Raw genomic sequence first — 20,736 nt, 5'->3', positions numbered from 1 at the left:
AGCGATATAAAGGGCCCTACACACACACACACACACACACACACACACACACACGCACACACACACACTCCGACCGACCAACAAATCGAATGTGTGGCTAGGCATTTTGGCTAACCGACCGACCAATTTTTCTTGTCGGGTGACACACCATCCGACCGACCGACCAACAAATCGAGTGTGTGTTTAGACACGTTGGCTAACCGACCGACCTACTATCCTTTTTGGGCGACACATCCATCCGACTGACCGACCAAAAAAACGAATGTGTGGCTAGGCACTTTGGCTAACCGACCGAACAACTCTCCTTGTCGGGCGACGGTTGAATATGACCACCCGACACCCGACGTACCGCTTGCTGGACCCCCTTCCCCCCCCCCCCCCCCCCCCCCTCCCCCTAGCGCAATACCGTTTCGCGTCACCCGACACCGTATTTTACGGACTATAGGACACTAGGGAATAGAAGAGACACTACAATTTTTAAGCAGTTTTGACCTTTTTTATTGCTAGATCGCGAAATCATACTAAAAAAATATTTTCAGTTTAAAAAACCGTACTGGTCTTGAAAAATCCCTGAAAACTCATCTGAACTTCCCGCTTCTCTTCTTCTTCTTCCTCTTCGTCGTCGTCGTTCTCCTCGTCGTATATATAAGATGATCATCACTGCCATCTTGAAAGATTTAACAATAATGTCTTCTCTCACTCTAGACCACGACTGTTTTATGCACTGACACACTTGTTTGATTGTAGGTCGTTTTAAAGGTTGCAATTGTCAAGTGAGTTCTCCCGGAATAACATCAAGCTCTGTATTTGCGCCAACGGTTGTAGGCGCTTCAGTCTGGAACTGCGCGACCGCTACGGTCCACGACGTGCAAAAGACTTCTTTAAAAGATGACCAATGAAAACGATTGTATTTCCATTCCTATGTTCGTAGCATGTAACTGCAAATGTTTTGTAGAAGAGCCACTGTAATCGCTGTATGACGGTTAAGACGCCATATACCGTACCACCCAGTTAGCAAATAAAAAGAAATACGCCTCGACTCAGAATCGAGCCCTCAACCTTCTGCATACTAACCCAAAATGCTATCAACTCACCCAACCGCACAGCACTAGTACTATTTCCTGACAGCGGTAGTTGGCGTACACGTGATTACGATGTTGCCAGATTACCAGTCTTTAACGTACATTTACTGCGCTAAGTATGTGGAGGACTAAATTTGGTGAGAGATATTTTTGTATTGCCAGTATATGAGGAATCGCGCTGTGAAGTGCGAGCGCGCGAATTTTTCTTCACCCTGTATGGCCATTTTTAAGACTAGTGGAAATTCTAAATCAAATGCTGCACGTTTTTATATTAATGTCGTGTATAAGACGCACCTGCATTTTGGAGGCAATTTTTCGAAGGAAAATGTGCACCTTGTAGTCTGTAAATTACGGTAGTTGTCGTGCCAACCGGCCGACGAAAGTTCGTCTTCTGTCACCGCGGCACTGTAATCGGTCGGGACGTGTGGAGGCTGGACACGAAATTGGTCGACCCGTCAATCGGTTGGTAGGTAGCGTGGTGCACATGTGGTAGTAACCACCAAACCCTTGATCCTTTAAAGTTACAGAAAGGGAGGTTCGTTGGTTGATTTGGGGGGAAGGGGGGCTATCGGTCCCATCGGTTTAGGGAAGGATGGGGAAGGAAGTCTGCTGTGCCCTTTGAAAGGGACCATCCCGGCATTTCTCTGAAGCGATTTAGGGAAATCACGGATAACCTAAATCAGGGTGGCCGGACGCGGGTTTGAACCGTCGTCCTCCCGAATGCGAGTCCAGTGTGCCAACCACTGCGCGGGGTCTGTTCCAGCCGCCTGGGCTGGAACGTGTTGCTATGAGTGGCTGAGACCCCCGCTCGGCCTTGGAGACTTACCACGGCTGGTGCTGATGCGGCTGGAGGTCGCCCAGGGAACGCACGGCTTGAGCAACATCCGCTCGCCGGCCGTCTCCATACAAAGTGGCCTGTGACGTCACCCGCCGATTCCGCTCGCTTTTTTACAACGACTTTTCGCTTTTACGCTCCACGTCTAACTGCCGTAAGTGAAAAAATGCCAATATGTATTTAAGAGTGACATTGAATAATGAGACACGCTGTTCTTCCTTGATCTTCAGGTTGGCAACACTGGGATGAACTGAAAACAGCTGACGGATTACCTCAATATCGCATTTAACGATGGCATGTCCTCTTGAAGTTTTCACATTAGCTGAACAACATTCTGTGATCCGGTTTTTTGCTTTCTGAAGGTGAAAAGCAAGTTAAAATCTTTTGAAACTTCCTGGCAGATTAAAACTGTGTTCCGGACCGAGACTCGAACTCGGGACCTTTGCCTTTCGCAGACATGTGCTCTACCATGTGAGCTATCCAATCATAACTCACGACCCGTCCTCACAGCTTCAATTCTGCCAGCATCTCATTACAAACTTCAAAGAAGTTCGAGTCTCGATCCGGCACACAGTTTTCATCTGCCATGAAGTTTCGCATCAGCGCACACTCCGCTGCAGAGTGAAAATCTCACTCCGTTGTTGTTGTGGTCTTCAGTCTGAAGATTGGTTCGATGCAGTTGTCCACACCACCCTATCCTATGCAAGCCTCTTCGAGTAAGTACTCCAGCGTACAGCCACTCGAACCTGCTTACTGTATTCATCTCTTGCTTTTCCTTTGCATCTACATCTACGTGATTGCTATGCTATTCACAATTAAGTGCCTGGGAGAGGGTTCAATGAACCACCTTCAAGCTGTCTCTCTACTGTTCCAGTCTCGAACGGCACGCGGTAAAAACGAGCACTTAAATTTTTCTGTGCGAGCCCTGATTTCTCTTACTTTATCCTGATGATCATTTATCCCTATGCAGGTGGCCGCCAACAGAATGTTTGCGCAATCGGAGGAGAAAACCGGTTACCTAAATTTCATGAGAAGATTCCGTCGCAACGAAAAACGCCATTGTTTTAATGACTGCCACTCCATTTCACGTATCATGTCTGTGGCACTATCTCCCCTATTTCGCGATAATACAAAACGAGCCGCCCTTCTTTGAACTTTTTCAATATCATCCGTCAGTCCCACCTGATACGGATTTCACACAGCACAGCAATGCTCCAGAATAGGGCGGACAAGCGTGGTGTAAGCAGTCTCTTTAGTAGATCTGTTGCACCTTCTAAGTGTTCTGCCAATGAATCGCAGTCTTGGGTTTGCTCTACCCACAACATTTTCTATGTAATCGTTCCATCTCAGGTTTTTTTATTGTAATCCCTATGGCATAATCGAGATTTAGCGGATTTCAAAATGGTTCAAATGGCTCTGAGAACTATGGGACTCAACTGCTAAGGTCATTAGTCCCCTAGAACTTAGAACTAGTTAAACCTAACTAACCTAAGGACATCACAAACATCCATGCCCGAGGCAGGATTCGAACCTGCGACCGTAGCGGTCTTGCAGTTCCAGACTGCAGCGTCTTTAACCGCACGGCCACTTCGGCCGGCTAGCGGATTTCCTTTAGTACTCATCTGAATAACTTTACACTTTTCTTTATTCAGGGTCAATTGCCGCTTTTCGCACCACACAGATATCTAAATCATTTTGCAATTCATTTTGGTCATCTGATGACTTTACAAGACGGTAAACGACAGCATCATCTGCAAACAATCTAAAGGGCTACTCAGATACTCTAAAATGTCTGATTCTAAGCTGGTGATCCCTTGATATCTTAGAATGTATTCTATCAAGAAGTCAAGTTGTGCCGGCCAGAGTGGCCGTGCGGTTCTAGGCGCTACAGTCTGGAACCGAGCGACTGCTACGGTCGCAGGTTCGAATCCTGCCTCGGGCATGGATGTGAGTGATGTCCTTAGGTTAGTTAGGTTTAAGTAGTTCTAAGTTCTAGGGGACTGATGACCTCAGAAGTTAAGTCGCATAGTGCTCAGGGCCATTTGAACCATTTAGTCAAGTTGTGCCACAAATTTCTGTTCTCCCCAATACTATTCATTACCGCCTCATTAGAGACGCGATCTACCGATCTTATCCTCAGAATTCTTCCACAGCACTGCATTTCAAATGCTTCTATTTTTTCCTTGCGTGAACTGTTTATCGTCCACGTTTCACTGCCATACAACGCTACACGCCAGGAAATACTTTTACGAAACGGTTCCTAACACTTAGATAAATATTCGATGGTAACAAATTACAACAAATGCTTTTGCTGCCTTTGTCATTCTATATTTCATATCCTTTCTATTTCGACCGTCATCGCTTACTTTACTGCCTAAACAGCAAAACTCGTCTACTACTTTAAGTAGTCGTTCCCTATTCTAATTCCCTCAGTATCGCAAGATTTGATTTGATTCCATTCCATTATCCTTTTTTTTCTTTTGTTGATGCTGATCTCTCAAAATACTGCCCATTCCATTCAGCTGCTATTCCAAGCCCCTTTGCTGTCCCTGACACAATTACAACGTCGTCGGTTAAACCTCAAACATATTGTTTCTTCTCCTTTAACTTTAATTCCTCCTCGAAATTCCTCTTTCGTTTCCTTTACTGCTTGCTCAATGTAGAGATTGAATAACATTACGCATAGGCTACAGCCCTGCCTCACTCCATTTCCAACCACTGCCTCCCTTTCATGCGTCACGAAAAAGTGCACGCATCATGGGGGGAGTATAGGTGGGTAGAAATATTTCAAAAGCGAGGAAACATTAATGATACGCGAGAAACGTCCTGGCCGGGCAGTTGAAGTGTCATCTCCGTCGCTTGAAACCCGACCTGTTGCAATTGAATTTATAGCAAGAACACTTGCTGTAAGTGTTGGTACAGTTCATAACTTTAATGGCTACAAGCTCAAGTACAGGAAAACAACTGCAGGGTGGGTCCCAAAAGAGTTAACGCACCAACACAAGGAAACATGTTTCAGTGTGTGTACAGATTTGAACGAACGCCATGTAAGGTGACCCTTCCCTAAACAAGATTTTAAAGTTTGATGAAACTTGGGTTCACCATTTTGAGCAAAGTCCAAAAGATCAAAGCATGATATGAAAGCACACCAGATCACATGGTCGGAAAAAATTCAACCTTTTGTATGTGATTCTACCGGCATGTGTGTTACGATTCCCGTCGTCAGTTGTTATGATGACAGGTGGCAAATGCTAAATAGAAACATATCGTACACTACTGGCCATTAAAATTGCTAGTCCAAGAAGAAATGGAGATGATAAACGGGTATTCAATAGACAAATACATTACACTAGAACTGACATGTGATTACATTTTCGAGCAATTTGGGTGCATAGATCCTGAGAAATCAGCACCCAGAAACTCTGGCCTTAATAACGGCCTTGATACGCCCGGGCATTGAGTCAAACAGAGCTTGGATGGCGTGTACAGGTACAGCTGCCCATGCAGCTTCAACACGATACCACAGTTCATCAAGAGTAGTGACTGGCGTATTGTGACGAGCCGGTTGCTCGGCTACCATTGACCAGACGTTTTCAATTGGTGAGAGATCTGGAGAATGTGCTGGCCAGGGCAGTAGTAGAACATTTTCTGTATCCAGAAAGGCCCGTACAGGACCTGCAACATGCGATCGTGCATTATCCTGCTGAAATGTAGGGTTTCGCAGGGATCGAATGAAGGGTAGAGCCACGCGTCGTAACTCACCTGAAATGTAACGTACACTGTTCAAAGTGCCGCCAATGCGAACAAGAGGTGACCGACACGTGTAATCATTGGCACCCCATACCATCACGCGGGGTGATACGCCAGTATGGCGATGACGAATACACGCTTCCAATGTGCGTTCTCTGCTATGTCGCCAAACACGGATTCGACCATCACGCTGCTCTAAACAGAACCTGGATTCATATGAAAAAAAATGACGTTTTCTCATTCGTGCAACCAGGTTTGTCGTCGAGTACACCATCGCAGGCGCTCCTCTCTGTGATGCAGCGTCAAGGGTAACCGCAGCCACGGTCTCCGAGCTGATAATCCGCGCTGCTTCAAACGTCGTCGAACTGTTCGTGCAGATGGTTGTTGTCTTGCAAACGTCCCCATCTGTTGACTCAGGGATCGAGACGTGGCTGCACGATCCGTTACAGCCATGCGGATAAGATGCCTGTCATCTCGACTGCTAGTGATTCGAGGCCGTCGGCATCCAGCATGGCGTTCCGTATTACCCTCCTGAACCCACCGATTCCATATTCTGCCAACAGTCATTGGATCTCGACCACCGCGAGCAGCAATGTCGCGATACGAAAAACCGCAATCGCGATAGGCTACAATCCGACCTTTATCAAAGTCGGAAACGTGATGGTACGCATTTCTCCTCCTTACACGAGGCATCACAACAACGTTTCACCAGGCAACGCCGGCCGACTGCTGTTTGTGTATGAGAAATCGGTTGGAAACTTTGCTCGTGTCAGCACGTTGTAGGTGTCGCCACCGGCGTCAACCTTGTGTGAACGCTCTGAGAAGCTAATCATTTGCATACCACAGCATCTTCTTCCTGTCGGTTAGATTTCGCGTCTGCAGCATGTCATACGTCATCTTCACGGTGTTGCAATTTTAATGGCCAGTAGTGTATATTGCAGGTTTGGCAGTGAAGTCGGTAAGGGGCTGGCTGCATGATCTGTATCTGCAACAACTGAAATAATTAGTAGTCGTTGGTAAAAAATAATATATATTGTACTTAACTTGTGTTACAGGCTTCTTCATATGCTGCATACATATAATTACAAACATTTATGTAGAGAGGCATTACTTACTCCATACTTGACTAAGCGCCTTGTTAGAGGTTGTTTCCTATCAGCTGAAGGCTATGCTACATTTCTAGTTGACGTCCCGAGAAGAGTGGACGAGAGCTCGCTAGATATTTTTCGTGACTCGCGGGTCCAGCGATATCTATTACCGACCGCGGCCGATATCTGCAAGCCCTAACAAGTGTGGTATCGAACGTTGATACCACAATGTGTTTATACGCATATCGCTATCGCCTGATCTTTGTCGCCTGAGTGTACATGGGAAATCGATTCTTTAAAGACTCGGGAGTTTGGGGGCTTACGAGGAGTTACTTGTGTTTTCTTTCCTAAAGTTCAAGGTTGCACTTCTACGGTAGTGGTTAGGTGTATAAGATAATACCGGTATCAAATGAGCGTTTTTTTTTTAATGAAACACTAATTTTGAATTGATAAATAAAAATTTTATTCAAGGTACTGACCATTGATTTCTATACATTTTGACCACCTTTCTGGCAAATTGTGGACACCACTACAATAGAAATGTTCGTCTTTTGAAGCAGACCAATCAGACACCCAATTTTCGACTTCTTCGTAGGAATGGAAGTGTTCCTTAGCTAATGCGTGCCCCATTGATGAAGACAAATGCTAGTCGGAAGGGGCCAAGTCTGGTGAATACGGCGGGTGGGGTAGCACCTCCCAGCCAAGTGTTTTGATTGTTATATTTTGACTAAAGTTCAGTCTTGATCACACCATTTATGTTTCAATGATATAGATAACCGGTTTCGGTTATTTTTACATAACCATCATCAGACCCATGGCTCCCTTAGGATGGTAGGCTGAGCTACTTTGTAGCAGCTGAGGAGAGCTCCGCCTACCATCCTAAGGGAGCCATGGGTCTGATGATGTTTATGTAAAAATAACTGAAACCGGTTACCTATATCATTGAAACATAAATTGTGTGATCAAGACTGAACTTTAGTCAAAATATAATAATCTATTGATCACTGTATTCCAAAAATGTTTACCAATATTGTTTTGATTGTATCCTGAACCAGTTTTGCTTTGCGTGCAGGTGCATTGTCGTGTAAAAAAGTTACTTTGCCATGTCTTCTGGCCCGTTCTGGTCTTTTTTTCGATCAATGCATGGTTCAAATTGATCATTTGTGCGTCTGTAGCGATTAGTATTCACAGTTTCACCGGGTTTTAGAAGCTCGGGATACACCACACCTTTCTGATCTCAGCAAACACGGAGCATTGTCTTCTTCCCAAATCGATCTGGTTTTGCGGTCGATGTTGATGGTTGTCCCGGATTAACCCATGATTTTTCCCGTTTAGGATTCTTAAAATAAATCCATTTTTGATCGCCAGTAACAATTCAATGAAAAATTGATTTTCTTTCATGTCTTTGAAGCAAAATTTGGCAGATGGATTTTCGGTTTTCCATCTGTCTTTCATTCAATTCATCTGACACCCATTTTCCACACTTTTGGATCTTTCCCATAGCTTTCAAACGGTCAGAAATTGTTTGTTGCGCAATATTTAGCATTGCTGCCATTTGCTTCTGACTCAAAGTATCATCTTCAAAAAAATGGTTCAAATGGCTCTGAGCACTATGGGACTTAACATCAGGTCGTCAGCCCCTAGAACTTAGAACTACTTAAAACTAACCTAAGGACATCACACACATCCATGCCCGAGGCAGGATTCGAACCTGCGACCGTAGCGGTCGCGCGGTTCCAGACTGTTGCACCTAGAACCGCTCGGCCACCCCGGCCGGCTATCATCTTCATCCAATATTGCTTGCAATTCGGCGTCTTCGAACTTTTCCGGTGGTCTTCCACGTTCTTCATTTCGTACATCAAAATCATTATTTCTCAACCGTTGAAACCATCTTTGGCATGTTGCTTCTGACAGAGCACGATCACCATATACCTCGACAAGCGTTCGATGCGACTCTGCAGCACTTTTTTTGAAATGAAAACAAAAAATTAATGCTTTGCGCAAATCGTCACTTTCTGGTACAAAATTCGACATTGTTAACACGATGAAAACATATGATGTTGTTTGTTCCATGACTTGATGTATACTAAATCTCTTTGACAGATGTCATATCATTGTTGTTGTTGTGATCTTCAGTCCTGAGACTGGTTTGATGGAGCTCTCCATGCTACTCTATCCTGTGCAAGCTTCTTCATCTCCTAGTACTTACTGCAACCTACATCCTTCTGAATCTGCTTAGTGTATTCATCTCTTGGTCTCCCTCTACGGTTTTTACCCTCCACGCTGCCCTCCAACACTATATTGGTGATCCCTTGATGCCTCAGAACATGTTCTACCAACCGGTCCCTTCTTCTTGTCAAGTTGTGCCACAAACTCCTCTTCTCCCCAATTCTATTCAATACCTCCTCATTAGTTATGTGATCTACTCATGTAATCTTCAGCATTCTTCTGTAGCACCACATTTCGAAAGCTCCTATTCTCTTCTTGTCCAAACTATTTATCGTCCATGTTTCACTTCCATACATGCTTACACTCCATACAAATGCTTTCAGAAACGACTTCCTGACACTTAAATCTATACTCGATGTTAACAAATCTCTCTTCTTCAGAAACGCTTTCCTTGCCATTGTCCGTCTACATTTTATATCGTCTCTACTTCGACTATCATCAGTTATTTTGCTCCCCAAATACCAAACTCCTTTAGTACTTTAAGTGTCTCATTTCCTAATCTAATTCCCTCAGCATCACCCGACTTAATTCGACTACATTCCATTATCCTCGTTTTGCTTTTGTTGATGTTCATATTATACCCTCCTTTCAAGACACTGTCCATTCCGTTCAACTGCTCTTCCAAGTCCTTTGCTGTCTCTGACAGAATTACAATGTGATCGGCGAACCCTCAAAGTTTTTATTTCTTCTCCATGGATTTTAATACCTACTCCGAATTTTTCTTCTGTTTCCTTTACTGCTTGCTCAATATACAGATTGAATAACACCGGGGAGAGGCTACAACCCTGTCTTACTCCTTTCCCAACCACTGCTTCCCTTTCATGCCCCTCGACTCTTATAACTGCTATCTGGTTTCTGTACAAATTGTAAATAGTCTTTCACTTCCTGTATTTTACCCCTGCCAGCAACCAAACAAAAAGAAATTAAGGCTCGTTCACAACAAATGTTCCCTATCGACACATTTGTATCTTAACGCCCATTTCGTACCGGTACACCTGGTAGATCTCGGTATAGCGATGGCGTATGTGCAGGCAGAGAGATAGAAGTTCATACATACACCGACACCGGCTTGTTGACGCGGAAGATTTTCACACGCACGCACACAAGCACAGACAAGTTGTAAGTATGCTGATGGGCCGTTTGCGGTGGAGCTTTCTCCAGCAGCGCCGCTTAGCGCTCGTCTTCCGTCACGACGTTCACGTTGCTCCATTGTCACCTCCCCCCCCCTCCCCCTGCCCCCCCTCCCCCCCCCCCCCCCTGACAGGGCGGGGCCCTAATGGTTGACAAATAGCTCGATACGCCTCTCACACGAGCCTCGTCTTACTTCTGCATCTGCATCTTATAACATCACCTCCAGTCTGTGACAGAAAATTCGAGAAAATTAAAATCTCTCTCAAAGTTTCCTCTCAGCATTTACGGCCAAGTACCGGGTGATCAAAAAGTCAGTATAAATTTGAAAACTGAATAAATCACGGAATAATGTAGATAGAGAGGTACAAATTGACACACATGCTTGGAATGACATGGGGTTTTATCAGAACCAAAAAAAAATACAAACGTTCAAAAAATTTCCGACATATGGCGCTTCTTCTGATCAGAATAGCAATAATTAGCACAACAAAGTAAGACAAAGCAAAGATGATCTTCTTTACAGGAAATGCTCAATATGTCCACCATCATTCCTCAACAATAGATGTAGTCAAGGAATAATGTTGTGAACAGCACTGTAAAGCATATCCGGAGTTATGGTGAGGCATTGGCATCGGATGTTGTCTTTCAGCATCCCTAGAGATGTCGGTCGATCACGATACACTTGCGACTTCAGGTAACCCCAAAGCCAATAATCGCACGGACTGAGGTCTGGGGACCTGGGAGGCCAAGCATGACGAAAGTGGCGACTGAGCACACGATCATCACCAAACGACGCGCGCTAGAGATCTTTCACGCGTCTATCAATATGGTTTTTTTTTCCTTCTAATAAAACCCCATGTCATTCCAAGCGTATGTGTCAATTTTTACCTCTCTATCTACATTATTCCGTGGATTATAAAGTTTTCGAATTTATACTGACTTTTTGATCACCCGGTACACTCTGTAGATATAGAAATGTTGTTATAGAAATACTGCGTCTTAAAGTCCACATCTGCTACACAGATACTGTGCAAGCCACCATTCAGTGTATGACATTGCTGCGCAGGGTAGCCGGGCGGTCTAGGGCTATTTGTCACGGTAAGCGCACAGCTGCCCCCCCCCCCTCCCCCCCGCCCCTCGACCCCGTGGGAGCTTCGAGTCCTCCCTCGGGCATGGGTGTGTGTGTGTTGTGCTTAGCGTCAGGAAGTTAGATTAAGTAGTGGGTAAGCTGAGCTAACGTCAGCAGTTTGGTCCCGTAAGACCTTACCACTAATGTATGACAGAGGGTATCTTGTGCCACTACATTTCCGTTCCCATTCTACTCGCAAATAGAGCGAGAGAAAAACGAGTCGTAATTTGTCTTATCTCCTGGTCCTTACGCAAAATGTATCTTGGCGGTAATAGAATCGTTCTGCAGTCAGCTTCAAACGCCGGTCCCTAAATTTTCTCAGTAGAGTTCCGCGAAAAGAACGTAGTCTTCCCTCCAGGGATTCTCCTTTCAGTTGACGGAACATTTTCGAGTCCTGTTGGTGGAATCTATTAGTGCGAAATCTAGCAGGCCGCCGCTGAATTACTTCGATGTCTTCCCTTAATGCGACCCTTGTGGGGATCCCAAATACTCGAGCAGTACTCAAGAATGGGTCACTCAGGTGTTCTACCTGCGGCCTACATTATACATAAGCTCCAATTCCCTAAAAATTCTCCAAGTAAATCGAAGTGGAACATTCTCTTTCCCTACTTCCAACTTGACTTGCTCGTTCCATTTGATATCGCTTTGCAATGTTGGGCTTAGATACTTAATCGACCTAACTGTGTCGGGAACCACACTACTAATACTGTATTCGAACTCTACGTGACTCATTTTCCTACTCATGTGCATACACTTACGTTTTTCTACATTTACAGTTAGCTAGCATTCGTAACTCTACAGATTTCGTCTGTCATCTTACTTCCTCTTACAGTCATTCAACTTGGACACCTTCCCTTACACCACAGCGTCACCAGAAAATACCCGTTGCGTACGAGGTCTGTTCAAAAAATTCCTCAACTCTGTCCATAAAATTTTTCTGCGCTTACCTTTTACTGATTGTGCATGCTCTCCTTCCAAATACTCTCCTCCACAGTTGATACTCAGCTCCCGACGCCATTTCCACTTCCGGTAGCAGCCTCAGTACGCGTCTTGCTGGATCGCACCAAGTTCAGTCTGCGGATTTTCTTTTATCTCGTCTGTAATTGGAAATCTCCGTCCTTTCAGCGGGTTTTTCAACTTTGGAAATAAAAAAAGTTCCGCAGGGTCCATGCCTGGAGAGTACGGAGGGTGAGGTAGCACAGTGATTTCGTTTTCTGTGCAACAGTCACGCACCAACAGGGGTGAATGTGCGGATGCGTTATCGAGATGCAAGAGCCACGAATTGTCTCGCCACATTTCAGGCCGTTTGCTTCTCACATTTTCTCGCAGGCGTCGCAACACGTCTCGATAGTACCGTCGATCAACTGTTTGTCCATGTGGGCCGCGCGGGATTAGCCGAGCGGTCTGAGGCGCTGCAGTCGTGGACTGTGAGGCTGGTCCTGGCGGAGGTTCGAGTCCTCCCTCGGGCATGGGTGTTTGTTCGTCCTTAGGATAATTTACCTTAAGTAGTGTGTAAGCTTAGGGACTGATGACTTTAGCAGTTAAGTCCCATAAGCTTTCACACACATTTGAACTTTTTTTTTTTTTTTTGTCCCTGTGACACGAATTCACGATGAACTAATTCTTCAAAGCAAAAGAAAGCCGTCAACTTGGCTTTGAGATTTGACCTGGCCTGATGAGCTTTCTTGGAGAACCTTTCACCGGCCGTTGTGACCGAGCGGTTCTAGGCGCTACAGTCCGGAATCGCGCTGCTGCTACGGTCGCAGGTTCGAATCCTGCCTCGGTCATGGATGTGTGTGATGTCCTTAGGTTAGTTAGGTTTAAGTAATCCTAAGTCTAGAGCAGGGCTTCCCAACCTTTCCAGCTGGCGGACCCCTTCTACAGTCGAAAATCCATGGCGGACCCCTAGTCAATCAAGAGCACAGTAACTTTAAATTTCAGAGCGAAACCCATGGGAACTGAAAGCTTCTTAATGCAAGTGCCATGTTCCCAATGACCCCCCCCCCCCAAACTATCAATAGTCTTTGGACGTTCTTGTGATTGTTCTTCCTTTGGTCGTCCTCCCTCCTCATTCATTTCAACTGGAAACTTCCCTTGTTGTGAAGGCGATGGAAAAACCGCACCCTTCTTCAATGATCCTGACTTCAGCCACGGATCCATGTTAGAAGTAATAAACTGGTCAAAAATCGACTTATGAAATAGGTAGCGCACTGACAAAGCAAGTTTAACATTTAACGATGCCTGGGGCCGCATACGTGCCAGCGAGCGCTGTGATTGGTCGACAAAGCTCGCTTCGCGCATGCGTAAAAGGTTTCAGCGCATCTAGCGCCGTGAGCCAGGGCACAAACGACCCCCGTATTGTTGCGAAGCAGTCGACCAGAGAAGCCGCATTCTCCGGCACTAAACTGTGTATGCGTTCTCACTTAGGGACCGCCAAGGCTGCTTGGGAATACGACCTGAAGTAAAAGTACACATGTTTTTCACACGAAAAAAAAAATAGTGATGAATTTGATTTTCACATTTTTATCCAATAATTTTACTCATTATTTGACACGATTTGGTGAAAGGTGGCCGCAGACCCCCTAGATAGAGCCGGCGGACCCCTAAGGGGTCCGCGGACCACGGGTTGGGAAGCTCTGGTCTAGAGGACTGATGACCTCAGATGTTAAGTCCCATAGTGCTTAGAGCAATTTGAACCATGAATATAAGAAAACAATGGTTGTAATAATCTTTCACACTAATTTTGTTGAAACAGATTGTTCTGAGACATATCAAAAATTAATAATGGACAGCTAAATTTTAATAATAGAAAATCTTACGTACAACGAGCTGAACATACGCAGTTACACAAAGATTGCAATATAAATTTGCAGAACATGTTGCGTCTCTTGGGAAAAAAAAATTCATTCAACGAGTTTGTCTATGCTTAGAAATTACGGGTACCCAACTGAAGTCCACTGTTTTCGTTACACTAATTTAGGAAGACGATGATAGTATGGATCGAAAACGGTGATGAAACAGAAGAAAAATTTGGGTGAACAAAGGTTTCCACACTGCATAAATTTTAAACGTTAGATCGCTGCGGCGCTCACCGTGATTGTAGCACATTTCTTCAAATCTGACAGAATGGTTCATGTTCTTCATTTAAGTGATAGATCGCGTTTCTCATCAGTACGAGACTTTGAAATTGTAAAATTTTAAACCATATGTCTATGTATTCCTCACCATTTCTTGCAACATTTGATAATGGATTGTGTGTTTTATTAAGATGTTGGGTTCTGTTTTTCATTAGAATGAGACTCTGAAATGAAGAAATATTGTACACTTGGGGTCGGTGGATCCATCACTGTGCTTACGTCACATTTCGTCTAATGTGATCGTCTTAATGGATCGTCTTCTTCATTAAAGTAACAGTTCGCGCTCTTCGTTGGAACGAGCATAGTACAATGTCCAGCTTCATTAGAATGGCAGTAGTCTATTACGGATTTGAAGCCATATCGACCATTGATCGATTGTGACTGTTTCAAAGCAGGCCAATGTGGCCGAGCGGTTCTAGGCGCTTCAGTTCGGAACCGCGCTGCTGCAACGGTCGCAGGTTCGAATCCAGCCTCGGGCATGGATGTGTGTGACGCCCTTAGGTTAGTTAGGTTTAAGTAGTTCTTAAGTCTAGCGGACTGATGACCTCAGATGTTAAGTCCCATAGTGCTTAAAGCCATTTGAACCATTTTGAACTGTTTCAAAAATACAAGGTTGTTCTATACCGCTACCAGTCACAAGGTTTGTTGACTCCTAAATTATTTATGTAGCGACACATATTGAGGTGATACTTCATCGTCAGGCTATACCAGCATTACAAAAACACTTAACATAAGTGTATACAGATACCAAAGTTGCTTTACATAACTATTGTGATCATCTTTGATCTTCTGGCGTGACACCCTTCTCGTGTTGTACGAAGGTATCGCTATTTCCATGGCTCACTTGGATTTCTCCACCATCGTTCACAAACTTCGCAAGGGTGACTTTACAATGCTATATCACAAAGCAAATCAGCAGTGCAGAAAACAAGATGGCGGTCAAAACATGTTTTCTGCACTGCTGATTTGTTTTGTGTTATAGCATTGTAAAGTCACCCTGGTGAAGTTTGTGAACAATTGTGAAGAAATCCAAGTGAGCCCTGGAAATAGTGATTCCTCAGTACATCGCGAGAAGGATGTCACGCCACAAGAACAAAGATGATCACAACAGTCATGTAAGGAAACTTTAATACCTGTATACACTTATGTTAAATGCTTTTGTAATGCTAGTATAGCCTGATGATGCAGTATCACCTCAATATGTGTCGCTAAATTAATAATTTAGGAGGCAACAAATTTTGTGACTGGTAGCGGTACCTCAAACCCTTTTAAGGTGAAAGAGAGTGGCTGTGGAAAGTGAAATATTTAGAAATAGAGGATTACAAGAACCAGTCGTTGGGAACTTGGTGCGGGAAACTGGTAAGGCAGCTTTGAGAGTAGTACGCGCCTGGAGCAAGAGAGGATACGAAGTGCGCTGTGAGCGATTCTGCAACGGCGCCCACGATGGAAAGCGACAGTGTCGCCAACACTGTGTGTGTGTGTGTGTGTGTGTGTGTGTGTGTGTGGCCTCCCCTCCCCTCTGCCTCTCTCTTTCTCTCCTTCCCCTCTCCAGGGACAGGCAGAAGACTTCCTGGAGTTACGACACACAGCTGCATCTCCTCCGTGCAGCGGGCAATATGTCACAGTTAGTGGGACAAGCTAACAGCAAGTTAACAGCAGGGGTCAGAGGTTGCGTAACGGACAACACAGCCGACAGGGAAGAGAGTAAGGGGGGGGGGATTAGATATGGAGGGGAGGTAAGTAGGGGAGGGAGGTAGAAACATTTGTCCCGATGCACTGCAAGCTCACCTAAAAGGCGCTGAAGCATCTGCTTAAAGTTGCGTTTACACAGTCCACGACAGTCAAAATTGCTGTAAAGTGGCTGCAGTATATCGCTATATTACCGAATATCCAGGCAATGTTGCTGATGGAACAGGCTGTTTTTGCAAACTGCCGACATTTTGCTGTGGTGTTGTTGATTGTCGATCAGCGGCGGAGTATATATCCACTGAGGAGCCGAAGAAAGTGGCACACCTGCCTAATATTGCGTAGGGCCCCCGCGAGCACGCAGAAGTGCCACAACACAACTAATGTCTGAAGTAGTGCTGGAGGGAACTGAAACCATAAATCCTGCAGGGCTGTCCATAAATCCGTAAGAGTATGAGGGGGTGGCGATCTCTTCTGAACAGCACCTTGCAAGGCATCCCAGATATGGGGAGTTTGGTAGCCAGCTGAAGTCTTTAAACCAAGAAAAGTGTTTCCAGAATGAGATGTTCACTCTGCAGTGGAGTGTGCGCTGATATGAAACTTCCTGGCAGATTAAAACTGTGTGCCGGACCGAGACTCGAACTCGGGATCTTTGCCTTTCACGGGCAAGTGCTCTACCGACTGAGCTACCCAAGCACGACTCACGCCCCGTCCTCACAGCTTTACTTCTGCCAGTACCTCGTCTCCTACATTCCAAACTTTACAGAAGCTCTCCTGCGAACACTGCAGAACTAGCACTCCTGAAAGAAAGGATATTGCGGAGACATGGCTTAGCCAGGAAGTTTCATATCAGCGCACACTCCGCTGCAGAGTGAACATCTCATTCTGGAAACATCCCCCAGGCTGTGGCTAAGCCATGTCTTCGCAATATCCTTTCTTTCAGGAGTGCTAGTTCTGGAGTGTTCGCAGGAGTGCTTCTGTAAAGTTTGGAAGGTAGGAGACGAGGTACTGGCAGAAGTAAAGCTGTGAGGACGCGGCGTGAGTCGTGCTTGGGTAGCTCAGTCGGTAGAGCACTTGCCCGTGAAAGGCAAAGGTCCCGAGTTCGAGTCTCGGTCCGGCACATAGTTTTAATCTGTCAGGAAGTTTCAAGAAGAGTGTTGCTGGAGCCACTCTGTAGCAATTCTGGACTGTCACATTGTCCTGCTGGAATTGACCAAGTCCGTCGAAATGCACAATGGATATGAATGGATGCAGGTGATCAGAGAGGATGCTTACATACGTGTCACCAATCGTGGTCGTATGTAGACGTATAATGGGTCCCATGTCACTCAATCTGCACAAACGCCACACCATTACAGAGCCTCTGTCAGCTTGAATAGTCCCCCTGCTGACACGCAGGGTTCACAGATTGATGAAGTTGTCTCCATACCCGTAACGTCCATCCACTCGATACAATTTGAAACGAGACTCGTCCAACCAGGCAACATGTGTCCACTCATCAAGAGTCCAATGTCGGTGTCGATGGGCCCAGGCGAATCATAAAGCTTTGTGTTGTGCAGTCATCAACGGTATGCGAGTGGGCCTTCTGCTCCGACAGCCATATCGATGATGTTGCGTTGTATGGTTGTCACGCTGTCACTTGATGAGCGAGGGCTGTGCTGTCAAGTTGAACGATTCTGTTCAGTCGTCTTGGGTCCCATTCTTGTACGATCTTTTTCGGGATGCATCGATGTCGGAGATTTGGTGTTTTACAGGATTCCTGATATTCACGGTACACTCATAGTCGTTCAGGAAAATCCCCACTTCATCGCTACATTGGAAATGCTGTGTCCCATCGGTCGTGCGCCAACTATAATACCACGTCCAAACTTACTTAAATGTTGATGACCTGCGGTGGTTGCTGCAACGGCACAGACTACCCATGACGGTTCTCGTCAGAGCCAAATTCTCAACTTATATGAGACCTATTCGCAAAGGAAGTTCCGATCGGGTGCAAAACGGAAACCACAAAGAACATCCGATTAAGATTTGCACTGATGTGTTGGGCAGTGCCTCTAGTGTTCCCGTCGATCACGTCACGTCGTTATTTTCAGTTCTGAGAGAATAGTGACCACATAAACATGGCTAGAACACAGTGTCTCTCGCCAAGTACGAGGGGCTGGTGAGAGATTTCGCCTGATGTTATGCACCCCCCATAACACAACTGTCATACAGTTCTCAGCCACGCTCTTCAGGGGCAATGAAGATGCTCCTGCGGCGTTGTCGTTTGGGAAGTGTTTGATCACCCATAATACAGCCCGTAATTTGCTCCCCCAAAGTTGTATACATTGTAGCCATGTATGGAAGTGAAACATGGACGATAAATAGTTTTGAGAATAGAAGCTTTCGAAACGTGGTGCTACAGAAGAATGCTGAAGATGGATAGAGCACGTAACTAATGAGGAGGTACTGAACAGAATTGGGGAGAAGAGGAATTTGTGGCACAACTTGATTAGAAGAAGGGATTGGTTGGTAGAACATGTACCGAGGCATCAAAGGATCACAAGTTTAGTATTGGAGGAGAGCGTGGAGGGTAAAAATAGGAGAGGGAGACCAAGAGATGAATGCACTAAGCAGGTTCAGAAGGATGTAAGTTGCAGTAGGTACTGGGAGATGAAGTAGCTTGCACAGGATAGAGTAGGATGGAGAGCTACATCAAACCAGTCTCTGGACTGAAGACCACAACAACAACAGGAAGTTTCATCCCTGCTCACATAAACCGCTGCTTATGAAGAAAACATTTTGGCACAGACAACGAGCTGCAGACCAGTGTAGGCACAGGTGGCTGTCTGATATGACGAGGGTACTGGAAAGTTGTTACATCGCTACGACAAATGTCTGAGAAGTGTCTATGCAGAGAAGTAGCTGGAAGGTGTGGCTAACTGCTGTAAACAAAAATTTTTGATTTCCAAAGTGGCTTCCATATCGTGACTGGTCGGACCTTACTTTCCGAATAGTCCTCGAACCACACACGGCCATTAACCTCATTACTCGTCGATTTCCGTAAGAGTTCGAACCCGGTATGGAACTGCACTGGAGGGATCACTGGCCGTATCGCCTTAATTATACAGGGCGCACCATTCTAATCCATAAACAACTCGGAATGGAGATGAGATACAGCAAAATGTTTCAGACAAAAGTTGTAGGTGGAAGAGAGAGTCACACGTTTATACTCGTACTAACGGCCGTGGCCTTGATCATGATTTTCAAGGTGATTTGGAGGCTAAAGCGAACCCTAGCGTTTGGTTTAAGATTTGGAAAGAGTCGCAAATTTTACGTATAAAATGATATATTGTTCAAGGTCATGACAAGGTCCAATGAACGTCAAACCAGCAAATATTTTTTATATATAATAGGGATTATCTCGGATATGAGGAGCGAAACAACAAAATACAATTTTAAAGCCTGTTCAGTGTTCAGTTCCTGACCTTAGCTTGAATCCCAATTGTCCCCTAGTTCTCATTGAGTAACGCTAGCAGAAGTCGGAACATTTCGCGTCGACTGCACTGCATTTCCGATTTCTGCCATTATCAGCGATCTAGTAGCACTGTCTCTGAATTTAGCGTGATTAAGTGATGTGTGTGTTAATTGGGAAATAAATAACCTAAAATGTGTGGCTGAATATAATTACATGGCCCTATCTCTTGCTTGTTTCAGGTTGTTGATGTTGGCGCTTCTGGCCGCGCCCGCCTTGCCTCGACCGGCTGAGGTGTCTGTCATCACGGAACCCAGGCCAGGGGAGGAGTTCGTGCTCTACCATGCGGGGGATGCCGGGCAGCGACGCACTGTCAGAGGTAAGTGTAAATGAAGACCATCCATGCCTCCACTGTAAGCAAAACCTGCCCACTTGTCCACTGTAAACAAAGACCTGCCAAATGTTCTCTGTAAACAAAGACCACCCAGCTGTCAACTGTAAACAAAGCCTGTCCCCATGACCACTGTACACAAAGGCTGACCACCTGTCCACTGGAATCCAAGGCTCACCATTAAGTGGTCTTTGTAAACAAAGGCCATCCAGCTGTCCACAGTAAAAAAGGCTGTTCATGTGACCATTGTGAACAAAGGCTGCCCAACTGACCACTGTAAACAAAGGCCTGCCACATGTTCTATGTAAACAAAGGCCATCCATCTGTCTACTGTAAACAAAGGCTATCCCTGTGGCCACTGTAAACAACAGCTGCCACCTATCCAATGTAAACAAAGGGCTGCCACATGTTCTCTGTAAACAACAGCCATCTAGCTGTCCACATTTTTAAACAAGGGCTGTCCCCATGACCAGTGTAAATCAATGCTATGTACCAGTCACTGTAAACAAAGGCTGACCACAACTTATTTATAAGCAAAGGCCTTCGAGCTGTCCACTTTAAACAAAAGCTGTCCCTGTGAGCACTGTAAGCAGAGGCTACCTGCCATCCACTGTAAACAAAGGCATGCTAAATGTTCTCTGTTAATGAAGGTAATCGAGCTCTCCGCTGTAAACAAAGGCTGACCCTGAGAACACTGTAGACGAACGCTACCCACCTGTCCACTGTGAACAAACACCCAGCACATGTTCTCTGTAAATAAACGCGATCCAGCAATCTACTGTAACCAAAGGCTATCCCCACGACCACTGTAAATAAACGCTACC

General features: G+C 45.3%; 1 protein-coding gene across 1 annotated transcript in view; it reads left to right on the top strand.

The window, feature by feature from the left end:
• Positions 1-20,736, top strand: part of LOC124553392 (proteoglycan 4-like) — a 256,733-nt gene that overhangs the window by 141,598 nt on the left and 94,399 nt on the right. Inside the window, exon 2 of the mRNA XM_047127261.1 lies at positions 19,764-19,900. Coding sequence (XP_046983217.1) covers positions 19,764-19,900 — 137 coding nt within the window. The remainder of the gene's footprint in view (positions 1-19,763; positions 19,901-20,736) is intronic.

The sequence above is a fragment of the Schistocerca americana genome, chromosome 11 (genome assembly GCF_021461395.2).
Source record: "Schistocerca americana isolate TAMUIC-IGC-003095 chromosome 11, iqSchAmer2.1, whole genome shotgun sequence".
Taxonomy (NCBI): Eukaryota; Metazoa; Arthropoda; class Insecta; order Orthoptera; family Acrididae; genus Schistocerca; species Schistocerca americana.
Note: the sequence above shows the minus strand (reverse complement) of the source record. Positions and strands in the feature narration are given on the sequence as shown.